The 13342-nt window shown below is 27.2% G+C and overlaps 4 protein-coding genes across 4 annotated transcripts; 2 read left to right on the forward strand and 2 right to left on the reverse strand.

Moving 5' to 3' along the window:
- Positions 1-1822: 1822 nt before the first annotated feature.
- Pop4 (ribonuclease P/MRP subunit POP4) lies at positions 1823-3855 on the reverse strand. Its single transcript, XM_076368387.1, has 5 exons — positions 3458-3855; positions 3051-3265; positions 2839-2978; positions 2178-2568; positions 1823-2103 (listed from the first exon to the last, which is right to left on the reverse strand). Exons 2-5 carry the CDS (start codon positions 3064-3066, stop codon positions 1967-1969), a joined length of 684 nt encoding a protein of 227 aa, XP_076224502.1. The 5' UTR covers positions 3067-3265; positions 3458-3855; the 3' UTR covers positions 1823-1966.
- Positions 3856-4248: 393 nt separating this feature from the next.
- On the forward strand, positions 4249-7924 carry deltaCOP (coatomer subunit delta). Its single transcript, XM_031978786.2, has 8 exons — positions 4249-4412; positions 4595-4634; positions 5500-5723; positions 5800-6188; positions 6264-6434; positions 6752-7065; positions 7141-7457; positions 7561-7924. Exons 1-8 carry the CDS (start codon positions 4410-4412, stop codon positions 7648-7650), a joined length of 1548 nt encoding a protein of 515 aa, XP_031834646.1. The 5' UTR covers positions 4249-4409; the 3' UTR covers positions 7651-7924.
- LOC116434446 (uncharacterized) lies at positions 5926-10233 on the reverse strand. Its single transcript, XM_076368386.1, has 5 exons — positions 9922-10233; positions 9731-9863; positions 9433-9653; positions 9220-9367; positions 5926-9121 (listed from the first exon to the last, which is right to left on the reverse strand). The coding sequence occupies exons 1-5, from the start codon at positions 10231-10233 to the stop codon at positions 9060-9062; spliced, it is 876 nt and encodes a 291-aa protein (XP_076224501.1). The 3' UTR covers positions 5926-9059.
- Positions 10234-10845: 612 nt separating this feature from the next.
- On the forward strand, positions 10846-13271 carry ArgRS-m (arginyl-tRNA synthetase, mitochondrial). Its single transcript, XM_031978724.2, has 5 exons — positions 10846-10990; positions 11268-12420; positions 12563-12690; positions 12775-12998; positions 13079-13271. Exons 1-5 carry the CDS (start codon positions 10955-10957, stop codon positions 13227-13229), a joined length of 1692 nt encoding a protein of 563 aa, XP_031834584.2. The 5' UTR covers positions 10846-10954; the 3' UTR covers positions 13230-13271.
- The last annotated feature ends 71 nt before the right edge of the window (positions 13272-13342 follow it).

A 13342-nucleotide genomic window follows, 5' to 3' on the forward strand; every position in this document is an offset into this window, starting at 1 on the left:
ACAGTTTCTTGTGTCATACATCTCAAAATAAATGAGAATTATGCACTTAATAAATTGTTCTCGTTACTCATAAATATGAAACGAAAGTTGAAAATTAAAGATCCATATTATGATAATATTAATGTAACAGTGCATTTTCAATAGTAATTGAGTTTGAATTTGCTAGTAATTGAGTTATTCTAATAAGACAACGGATGTTTATGCAAATGTATATTTTTATAGAATATAATTACAAATCAGGACTTGGCCAAGAATTTCTGTTATTGTATTTTTTTAAGAATATTATGAATACGTATTTTGTTTGGCACAAATGCATATCTTGCATATAAATTCATAGATTTTGCATATTCATGTGTGTACTAATATATGTATGCATATATATTTACATGTACATTGCAAGTATTTATACTCAATTTGTAGATACATTCATATATTTTACACATTTTATAAAAAAAATGTACAAATAAGTAATGTATAACTTTTTGTTTAATTCGGTTAATATGCAGATAACTATGAATTACTTTAGATTTTAACAAATGAAAAAAAGATGTAAAACATTAGAAATATGTAGAATTAATTTCAGTATGAATACATCGGAATATGCAAAATATATTGGCATATACAGTATAAAGTATTCTATTTAATACATATGTCGCCTGTTCTAATATATTTTGTATATTTTCATTTATTCTATATATACAAACGTATTCTGCATATGTTGTCTTTTGCATTTTCGAGTGACTAATGTACGTTTCATGTATATCGTTGTATTATATTCTACATATGCATGTTACCTATTTTTACAATTTCTGTTAATTTTCTATCAATCTTGAATGTGTTTATTCAGTTTTGAATTTTGACGTACAAAAGATCAATTCATGGTCACGCAAGTGATTTCCATAAACATCTGCCAAATTTTCATCTTTACAATTAAGAACTAAGTATACATTATGGAAGAAGATATATGTATATTCAGAAATCCAATCTTATTTTGCATATAAATCCATATATCTTATAAAATATTCACAATGGTTCTACACTCTCTGCATAAGTGTGTATATTATACTTGTAAAAACATCCGGAGTCTATCAATTACACTTGAATAATATCTGTTACAATAATCGTATTGGCTATTACGAAGCACTTTCGTTTGGCATCTATTAAATGCAGTAATTTTAGCTGAACGTATAAAACGAAAATGTTAAAATTAGATAACGCAGACGAGAATCTGTAACATTCCTAATAATCACTTCATCTTCATTGAAATTATATAATGGATAAAATTGTAGATTGAAAAGTGTATTTAATGCTGTTCCAAAAAAAATAGTAATGTAATTGTATTATTGTTTGGATATTATGAATTATAATAAAACATTAGCAAATTTGGAAAGAAAAGTATAAAAACTAGTTGTTAATTATATGTACATACATTATTTATGTACATATATATATATATATATGTACGTATGTGTGTGTACAATCAAAGCCACATCTCTGTATTAAAAATTAGTATAAAATGTGAGTTTTCATAATTAAATTTATTTCAATAAACAATGGTACAATTTGAATAGAAATTTTTTATATTAATTTTATATTTATACACAATAGCTTATGAATTCATTGAACATATTTTAAATATAAAAAATGATTTTTCAAGGCTTCCATTTGGTCTTTATAAAAGTATATTATTTGGTGTATATGTAATTTTTTTTTAGATTTTTTTATAAATACAATAACAATGATTTCTATAAATTTTCATATGATAAAATGAGGATAGAAGATATTACATTACTATAAATAAAATAAATATAAAATGCAAATATACCTTTTCATAAAATGCATATTTATTAATTTATACATATTGAATGAAGGTGAGTTTACATCTTTGTATTTTTTGTGTTCTAATAATTTAAAAAAAAATTATATACATAATGTATATTTATATGGAAAATATTTAATTTGTACATCATAGTTCATATACACGTCCACCTTTCAACTTTTTTATTGTTCTCTCCGTGGGTTTTACACAAAGATCTTTGCCAAATAATTCCAATTTTACATTCTTCAAATGAATATTTATAATAACAACATCCTTTGGTATTGCTGAAATTCATGTAGATTATAACACACAATATCTGAACAAGCTAAATACTAAATTAAAGATTGTTGATTTATACTTCTAATAGTATTATCTTTTCCACAAATTCTGAAAGTGTTCTTTGTATCTTGAATAACTATACCACTTGACCCAATTAAACAAGGACATTTTGATGCTATAACTGATATTTCAGCACCATGGAAATCTGCTTTAATTAATTGCTGATTAATATTTTCCCAACTTGGATCAGTTGGATTTGTTGGTACGTTAGTAAAAAATTTGTTGCCTAACATTTGTTGCATGTAATTTAACCATAATTGATTTAATGGTAGCAAATCATTATATTTCATGTCATTTTTGCAACCAATTTTACGCAACCCAAGTTGCATTCGCTTTCTACTAGTCAATAGCTTTCCTTTACACCTTTCCTTTTTATTCCATTTATTTTTATGTTTGCTGAATAGAAAAGACTGCAAAATAATAAGACACAAATATAATAACATTTCTTATATTCCATATGAACAAAATTTTATTATTAACATTTTTTAGAATGTAATGCTTTTTGTTTTAATACTCTCTATAAGTTTGTTTTGATTTAAGCATTTTATTTAAGATTTTTGTAATTCCATAAAAATTATAATTGTGCATAATTGTTTCACATAAAATATAAATAATAAAAATATAAAACTCTAAGACATTTAAATATTTGTTATAGACTATAGAAATCCATTTAGTTATACCTTTCTTAATTCGCTTGTTATAGAATCAGTGTCTGTGGATGATAATGTATTTTGTAAAAAATTTATTATATGCTGTTCATTATTTTTGCAAGTACTAATTTGTTTTGTTATGCTTTTAGGTAATGTTACGCATACATTATCTGTAAATAATAATAAATATTATTTATGTTATAAATAGAGATATATTGACTATGAATTTTATAAATACATACGGTTTGATTCTGCCATTATAACTGCAAAGACAGTGAAGAAATTGAAATATTTAATATTACGCGAGAACTTTAATGCTTTGAAGTAATCAAAGTTGATATTCGTAGAATCAGTGTTTTTAGGTCCACAAGATACTTCATAGAAATGATATTCTTATCTATGATAAAAGGTTCTGTGCCGCCAGGCTACAATGATGTTTGTGGTACGAACACCTATACTAGTATTTGAATGTTTTGTTAGTAATCAATTATATAAATTTCTAATTTTTAACATAATAAAATTTCATTAATCTTCGTATCAATAATGAAATATTTTAAAGAATATTCATAAACAGATATTTCTAATTTTGTAATTAACATTATTGCGTCATGTGACCCTCTAGGTACCTATTAGGTACTTAAATACCTACCTATGTTTACATAACGTTAAATAAACGTAATTATTTTTTTTTCATAATATAACAAATATTTTCATTTTTATTAATATAATATATTAAATCTCAGATGCCAAACTGCCTCCTCTTAAACTATATGACTAATTCGATTCCTAATACAACTCTAAAATCTTGTATTATCGGTACCATCGAGCGCGACACCGAAATGGTAAGTACGGAGGTCTTGAGGAGCCCCAAATCCTTAGATAATAATTTCCATAAGCTATAACGTCTGTATATATGTACATATCTTACGTCTGCGTCTCGCTGTCAATTCGTAAAGGAAAAGGTTCTAGAGCAGAGGTGTGTACATAATTTACTAGATACCTCTACTCAAGGAGTTGTCCGACTGGTACAAGCGAGCATGTAGCAGTTCTATATACATATCTAGTGTTCAATACAAACGAATAAAGGTAGGTATAAAGAGGATAACTTTTCGTGAGGGGAATGTCACTAGAGAGCGAGCTCGCGTGCTCCTAGTTCGACACCATTATGAAATCAAAAAATAAAATATGTATTCATGAAACCTTAAGACGAGTACACAACAACTCCAGTTTAATTAAGCACATATATTCAAAGATCTTTTGTGTTATTATATGAAATTTCAATTGATGTAGTATTTGATAGTACAGACCAAACAAAATGTAAATTTGTTTTCGTTTTTCCCTTTCATTCGTATTAAAAAGTATGTATTAATTTTTGTTATTACGAAAACATATTGATTATTTGAGAGCTCAGAAATGACATGTGTACTTTTAAACTACCTGTTTCGTGGCTTTATGTCTTTCGTCATGCCACACGTCAGCATAGTGCGCCCTCTACTTTTGCGCCCGTATTTGTATATATGATGTGGATGGAGGATTGACTTATATAAAAATTGTATTAGGTTAATCGGACAGCTTTTAACGTATTAAAATAATTCATCAAAATGGTGAGCATTCGTTTATCATTGTATTTAAGTCACTGTCATTTTACACGAACATTAAATTTCTTTTTCGGCAAGATTGTGCCTACGCACTTGCCACAGATGTCAGTCATCGATATTCGTGATTGTACCGAAATGGTGAGAGTTTAAAATCCATTGTATAATGAAATGATTTATTATTATTTTAGGTACTTATCGCCGCAGCGGTCTGCACTAAAGCAGGCAAAAGTAAGTAGTATTCTCCTTGTATGATTGCATCAGTTCATATATGTGTGCATTATATTTCCTATTTCTTCACATTTATATTCGTCTGTTTTAAATAACCAGAATCTTTCATAATATATTTATTTCTGTGTACATATATATATATGTGCATATCAAACTGGTGCGTACAAAGTATATTTTCTTGGAACTTTGATTTTTGTAGTACTATAATATAAGTAAAACTTTATATATAACATGTGTACGAGATGTTAAAAAAAATATTCAGATTATTATGTGTTACCTTATTTTTTATTAATGTGACAAATAATTAAATTGTTATATAATTTTTCTTTTGGTTTAAACTATTTAATATTGAAATGTAAAATAACATTTTAAGGAGTAATTGTTTATAAATTGTTATTTTCTGTTAAATAGTATCAAAAATATTCACTGATTATATGTATCTTTGTACATGTACTTGGTAAAGGTATTTACACCTGACCCTCAATTTATGCAAAAATCTGTTCTATGTGGATTTGTTTTACACAAATGAAAATCATATAAATTGAATCCATCCATCCTGGTGTAAGTTTTAAAAATACATATTTATTTCACAAAGCCAAACAGAAGAAATAATAATAATAATGACATTTCAGAAAATAAAAGTACATTTTATTCTGTGTAATTAAATTTTGATCAAGCATAAAAACTACCACATAAATAATGTTCTAATTTACTGAGTAACAAAAATTTGTGTAAATTAAGGATCAGGTGTGTGTCTTCAGTTTTTATAGTATTAATTTAGGTCAGGTACTATATTCGGTAAATTATTGTTTAATGTGCTGCTTAAAATAAATAATTTGATCTTTATAATGTCTACAAATTTCAGCTATTATTTCTCGTCAATTTGTTGAAATGACAAAAGCCAGGATAGAAGGTCTACTTGCTGCATTTCCAAAATTAATGAGTTCAGGAAAACAGCATACATTTGTAGAAACAGAATCTGTAAGATATGTTTACCAGCCACTGGAAAAAGTATACATGTTATTAATTACCACGAAAGCGAGTAACATATTAGAAGATTTAGAAACGTTGAGACTCTTTGCAAGAGTTGTACGTACATTTTTAAATATGAAACCAATAATTACTTGTAAATTATTTGCATATATTAAAAGTTTTTAAATTATAGATTCCAGAATATTGTAATTCAATAGATGAACTAGAAATAGCTGAAAATGCATTTAATTTGATATTTGCATTTGATGAAATAGTTGCTCTGGGATACAGAGAAAGTGTTAACTTAGCACAGATCGGAACATTTGTAGAAATGGATTCGCATGAAGAGAAGGTATATCAAGCAGTAAGAAAGACTCAAGAAAGAGAAGCTAAAAATAAAATGCGTGAGAAAGCAAAGGAATTACAGAGGCAAAGAATGGAAGCGAATAAAAAGAGTGGTCTCAAAAATCCTGGTTTTGGTAATTCATTTGGAAGTAGTAGCAATTTCACGCCAACCCCTAGTGTTGGAGATACTGCCGACTTTGTACCAGCACCAGCTAGACCTTTATATACACCAGCACAGTAAGAAATATTTAATATTCACGCTTAATAATATTAAATAATTCCATTATAAAAACATTTTTATTGTCTCCAAAGAAAAACAACTAATGCTGGACCAGGTGCTATGAAATTAGGAGGAAAATCTCGTGACGTTGATTCTTTTGTTGATCAGTTGAAGGAAGAAGGAGAGAATGTTGTAACAGCGCCTTTATCTACATCTGGCGCAAAACCAACATCGATTACTCCACAGATAATTAATACAGAACCGTAAGAGTTTGCTTTAATAAATTTTAACACATTACATGCCGGTTAATTCTTAGAAAACTGGTCGGAGATTTTCAATGAGACCAACTTATATCACTACATGCAAAATATTTAAATATCTTATTGTTATTTCATAAATTTTAAACAAGTAATTATCTCAAATAAAATTTAATATTTTTTAAAATGATGTGGTAGTTAGCAAAATAACGAAAGTACGTATTTATATAAAAACGAAATTTCTCGTTTCCGGTACGCAATGTGTTAATATTCTATCGTAGTTAGAAGTATTAGTTATATAGAATGTCTTCTTTATTTTAAAGAGTTCATTTACGTCAAGAAGAACGACTTAATGTACGAATTGGCAGAGATGGTGGCTTGCAACATTTTGAGCTGCATGGTTTGGTAACATTACACATTTCGGATGAAAAATGGGGACGAATTCGTGTACAATTGGAAAATAGAGATTCGAGAGGGATTCAATTGCAAACACATCCAAATGTAGATAAGGAATTATTTAGATCCCGTGGTCAAATAGGTTTGAAAATTCCTACAAAACCATTTCCATTGAATACTGATGTTGGAGTATTGAAGTGGCGTTTACAGGCTCAGGATGAAACAGCGTTACCTGTTTCAAGTAGGAATTACTCGATTATTATTTAATGATATCAGTAAACTTATAATGTAATATCGTGATTATATTATTTTATAGTAAACTGCTGGCCTTCTGAAAATGGAGAAGGTGGGTGTGATGTCAACATAGAATACGAGTTAGAACAAGTTAATCTTGAACTAAATGATGTACAAATAAACATTCCATTACCGATTGGCTGCAATCCTATTGTAAGCGAATGCGATGGACAATACACACATGAAGCACGACGAAATACGCTTGTATGGTCTTTGCCAATAGTAGATGCATCAGCAAAATCAGGTTCAATGGAGTTTTCAGCACCTTCATCTACTCCGTCTGATTTCTTTCCTCTTCACGTTTCATTTTCATCAAAGACATCATATGTTAACATTAAGGTATATTAGAATTTCACATATACTTTCTACATTGGACACATATAAGAATATTTGTTGTATTTAAAGTTTCTTACAGGATTAAGTAAATTTGTGTTTTTTACAGGTGATAGAAGTTTTACTTGTCGAAGATGAAAGTCCTGTGAAACATTCAGTAGAAACAGTTTTCTTTACTGACAACTATGTAGTGGTATAAGTATATGGAGAATAAGTTAACTATTTGTGTTAAATGTGAACAATGTTACTAACCTAGGCGCTGGTCATCGAAACTTCAATGATAAATATCTTCAACTTACTTATAGTCCCAATTACAATTTCATTCCATGCATACGCTATTTTTGTTCAAAATACATTATAATGGTTTAAAACACATCAAACTTATATGGTACAGCTATAAGTATATGATTATAATCAGTTTCATTTAGCACTCAGCTAACCTCGAACTATTAGAAAAAAAAACTGTACAAAGATATTTTATAATTGGTAATGAGAAAACATCCAAAATTTTTTCATATTTTAAAAAGTAAACGTGTTAGTTATAAATATAATTTGAACTGTATTAGTGTTATATTTTAAATTCAAAACATTTTTTTCATACATTTTAACTATTATAAAGTTTTATTATAAAATAGAAAATGAAATATTAGTGTATGAGGAAATATAACAATATTTTTTTGTAAGGTACGTACACATATAGTACGGGAATGATATATTGGCTAGTGGTACGACACAGGAGCAAAAGGGAGTCTTTCGCTGCGTGCTTGTTTACTCTCACCGTTACGCAAACGGAATTAGTATGCGTGATCATTTCAGTTAATAGCACGCTAGAATCGAAAATGCATGTGAGAGTAAGCACACCTCCTTCCATTTTTATCGATTAGACCCGTATTCCTCTGCCTAGCCAACTTGTTATCTCCGTATATATATATATATGTATATATAAATATATATACATATACACACATACAATACAGATAAAACCATAAAGCCATAATAAAGCAGATAGTAAAAGTAATAAATAATCATGTTTTAACTAATCAAGTTTGTTAAAGGATATAATTGCATACAACAATTTTACTTTCTTTATAGTAGTATTATTAGAAGCATTTAATGTTTATTGTTATATCCATTTTGTGTAAAGGATGATAAAGAAAGTAACTATATACGTGCTATTAAAAAAAAGAATAAAGAAATGCTTTTCGGGATACACTTACTTTACATGGTAAACTGCTTGTTTTTCAAACTAATATTAATATAAGATATTATAAATATTTGTATACAAAGTATTATATTAATAGTTATCAAAAAGGTTTACTCGGCCATTATTTTCATAAATAAAATAAAAGTTATCTGGGACTTATCATTCATTAAATATATATTAATAATCAACAAATTATCTATAAAACGGTTGTTGTTTATAAAAATCGAAAGTATAACACTTATTATTTCGTTTTCTGATTATGCAGTCTTTAAAAAATGTATACTATAAATATAAATAATTATATAAATATGAAAATAAAATACATTTATTAAAATGTTTAAATATAAATATTAATTTTCTATTTGTAGTTTTTTAAACCTATGAAAATTTATAATTATACTTTGCTATAACATATCAGGTATATTTACCACTTGTTGCAACAGATAATTTTCAATAACAGCTTTAGCTGAAAGATATATATATATATATGTATATATATATATATATATAGTGTTCTTTTGTATAATAATTATTATAATATTTCATGAATAATATTTATCTTACCAGTCAATGAATTATTTAATACTGCTGCATGATAAGCGCTAATGTTGTGTATATTACGTTTTGCAACATCAGCTCCTCTTGACAGTAATTCATAACATACATGTGGATGATCACCATGTGCGCCATACATCAGTGGTGTATTTCCTTCCTACATTAAACTAATTAATACTACTTTAAAATATTTCAATCAATAAAAATTGTATTAATTTATACCTCATCGCTTGCATTTGAGTCTGCACCGTGATTTAGCAACAATTTTACAAGATCGTGATGTCCATACGCAGCTGCTAAATGCAAGGGTGTTTCTCCATTAAGGCCACGATAGTTTTTATTAGCACCAGCTTTTAGTAATTGTCTTGCGCTACCTAGTTGTCCATATCCCGCAGCCCACATGAGACCAGTTAAACCTTTTTCATCAGGTGAATCCACAGTATCTTCAAGATAATTTATTGATGAATTTATAAATTATTTAAGTACAAAGCATATTTGTTTTTATTTTAAATTACTATACTTGGATGTATTTGTTCAGGAGCAAGCTCTCCTTGTCCAGCTAATGTATGAAATGTAATATCGCTATTACTGTAAAGCTGAGGTATTTCTGTCTGTGTATTACCTCTTTGTAAATTAGTAAGTAAAGTAGGAGGCTAAAATGATATTCAGTGAATATATATCCAATAAATTCAAATATTGTATAAGAAGTACCTTATATGGTTGAAAAGCACTAGTTCTAGTAGCATCTTGCCATGCTCCTGGAGCCCAATGCCATTTATTTTCTATAGGTTCAGATTTACATCCAATATTTACAGTTTCCGGTTTACAAATTAATGGTCTTGGTCTAATACCAATTGCTGATTCTCCTCCATCACATGTACCACTTTTACTTTCAGTAACAATAGCAGTAGCAGTTGTTATATTAGTAATAGTTGTCGTTGTAATACTATTGCTTAATTCTTGTTCCCCTTCTTCTACCTTTTCTTCTTTCATGATTAATTCTGAATGAATTTGATTCTCCATATTTTCAGTAACTTATTAATGGATAATGATTATTGCAAACTATATAAACACAATTGATAAAAGTTCATAAGTTTTCATACAATATAGCCTTATGGTTATGTGTAATTATTTGATTACTATAAATTTTGTATATTTGAAAATTTGTTTAAATATTAATTGGTGCAATGTGTATATATTTTTATAAAGAAAAATTACTTACCCACGAAATATTTTTGTTGTTTTAACCTAACAAATGTGATATGTTGTCTTTAATTTATCTTCTTGTACATGATCGCATTTAAGAATGATTTTATAAACTCGTCAATCTTATAAAATTATTAAATATTTAATATAAAGATACATTTCTATCGTTATGTCTGGTGTATTATATACGTTAGCATCATTCTCTCAAGTTTGTCCATAACACTACAAATGAAAATCATTTAATACTTGTGTTTAATGTTTGAAGTTAAACATATAAATTTGAATTTAATTGCATGATATTCGACAGTGACCATAGAGTGTATAAAATATTTATTAAATTAATAGATAACTTTTTACAATGGATAGTAATAATTTGTATGACATCTTAGTGAAGAATCAGTAATAAAAATGACAGAATTTCAAGCTTTAAAAACTCATTGTAATAAAAAGATTTTAAGAAATTTATCTATTTCAACTAATGATAATTTCTTGTATAATTGAACTAATAAACATTTTTAAATAATTACATTATTCTAATATGAGCAACTATTATAGATCTGCAATATTTAGAAAGGTACAAGATTTTATTTTCATTTTTATTTGAAAATTATAGTTATATGTATTTTAATTGTCAAATATAAAACAAAACTTTTCATTAATTCAATCTATGTTATGATAAATATTTTATCATGAATCTGTTTCTAAAAATACCAATAAAAATATATTGATTATACAGCATTATATTATAGTAAAATTTACTTAAAAGTTATTTCATAATTTTATGTAAAATATATAAAAATGTTTTAGGTAAATATACTTATATATAATTAAAATTTAACTATTATTTTTAGGTTATAAAACCATTATATAAAAATAATGTACATCAAAGAGAGCTTATGTCTCGTATACGTGTGAAATATTTCAATTCAGATAAAATGTACTATTTTGAAGTCCCCCTGAAACCAAAAAACTGTAATGAAACAGTTAAAATTGAAAATATTGTAAAAACAGATATGGAACAAATTTTTAATGAAATTAAAATAAAAGATAGTACTGCTTACTTTAGTATATCCAGAAATCAGTATATAAAGACCATTTTAGAAAATAATTTTTCTGGTCCATCACCACCACTGCTTGGAGACAATAATAAGAATGTTATAGTAGAGTTTAGTTCACCAAATATTGCTAAACCTTTTCATTTAGGACACCTACGTTCCACAGTTACAGGAAATTATGTTGCTAATATAAATAGTTTTTTACAAAATAGAGTTAAAAAAATAAATTATTTAGGTGACTGGGGAACACAGTATGGTTATATTCAACAAGGAATCGAACTTGGAAATATTGATAGTAATGAAATGAAAACAAATCCTATTAAGTCTTTGTACAAAGCATATGTTATTGCTAATGAATTAGCCAAGACTGATTCAAGAATAACTGACCGTGCTAGAGAAATATTTAATCAATTAGAATATGGAAATGCTAATAGTAAAGAATGGCAAACATTTAAGGATTATACTGTACAAGAGTTAGAAAAAACTTATAAGAGAATAGGAGTATCATTTGAAGAGTATCATTGGGAGTCTACGTATACTGCCTCGAATATAAGTACTTTGATTAAGTCAATGGAAGCAACAAAGTTGTTAATGTTGGATGAAGAAAATAGAAAAGTTATTCCTATATCTGAAATAAAAAATATACCGCTCATTAAAAGTGATGGTTCTACTTTATATATAGTTAGAGATATTGCTGCTGCAATTGATAGATTTGAGAAAAATAAATTTGATGTTATGTATTACGTAGTAGATAATGCTCAGCATAATCACTTTACAAATTTAGTGCAAATTTTAAAGCGAATGGAAATTCCTTGGGCAGATAAACTAGTGCACGTTAAGTTTGGAAGAGTTCGTGGTATGAGTACAAGAAAAGGTACTGCAGTGTTTTTGGAAGATATACTTGATGAAGCAAAGGAAATTATGAGAGAAAGACAGATAAATTCGGATAGTAAGTAAATTGTATTTGCAATTGTAGGTAATGAAATATTAAGATCAAAGTTTTTAAACTTTAGATATTCAAACAGTTGGTTAATGATGTTTAATACATAGAATTAAATGCAAATATTAAATTAATAATTACTTTCTTTCAGCAACTAAGGTTTCCATAGATGAAATGAATAGCATTTCCGATATTTTGGGTATCTCTAGTATTATCATCTATAATTTGTGCCGGAAAAGAGGAAAAGACTATGAGTTTGATTGGGATACAATGCTTGATGTAAAATGTTTTGATAGTTTAGAATGTTTTGAATCGTTTGTTTAATATGTATTTTTCATTCTGCATAATATGCTTTATTACCAGATGAAAGGTGATTCTGGAATTAAAATGCAGTATACTCATTGTCGCTTATCTAATTTGGAACATAACTCTAGTGCAAGGTTAATAAAAGAATGTGATGCAAGTCTTTTAAAGGAACCAGAAGTTGATGAGATAATTGTATTGATTAGTAGATTTGACGAAATTATACTTCAATCTTATCAAGATCTTGAGCCATGTGTGTTAGTAGTATATCTTTACCGTTTAAGGTAAGTATTATTATATTAGACAGAACTATATACGTTGTATTTTAAGACCATTTCTTATACGATAAATGATTTTTTTGTAGCAAGGCGGTCAATACAGCGTTGATCTCATTGAACATAAAAAATGAATCAGCAGATGTAGGAAATCAACGATTGTTACTATTCCATGTATCAAAACTGGTCATTGCGAAAATTATGAAATTACTTGGTTTAATGCCATTAGAAAAAATGTAATTGTTTTATATGATTTTGTTTTACTAATAAATTATTATATCTATATATCTATTTTTTACCTTTTCTTGTAATAATGTATTTAATAGTATTTAGGCAACAAATACTTAATAATA

Source organism: Nomia melanderi, chromosome 6, assembly GCF_051020985.1.
Source record: "Nomia melanderi isolate GNS246 chromosome 6, iyNomMela1, whole genome shotgun sequence".
Taxonomy (NCBI): Eukaryota; Metazoa; Arthropoda; class Insecta; order Hymenoptera; family Halictidae; genus Nomia; species Nomia melanderi.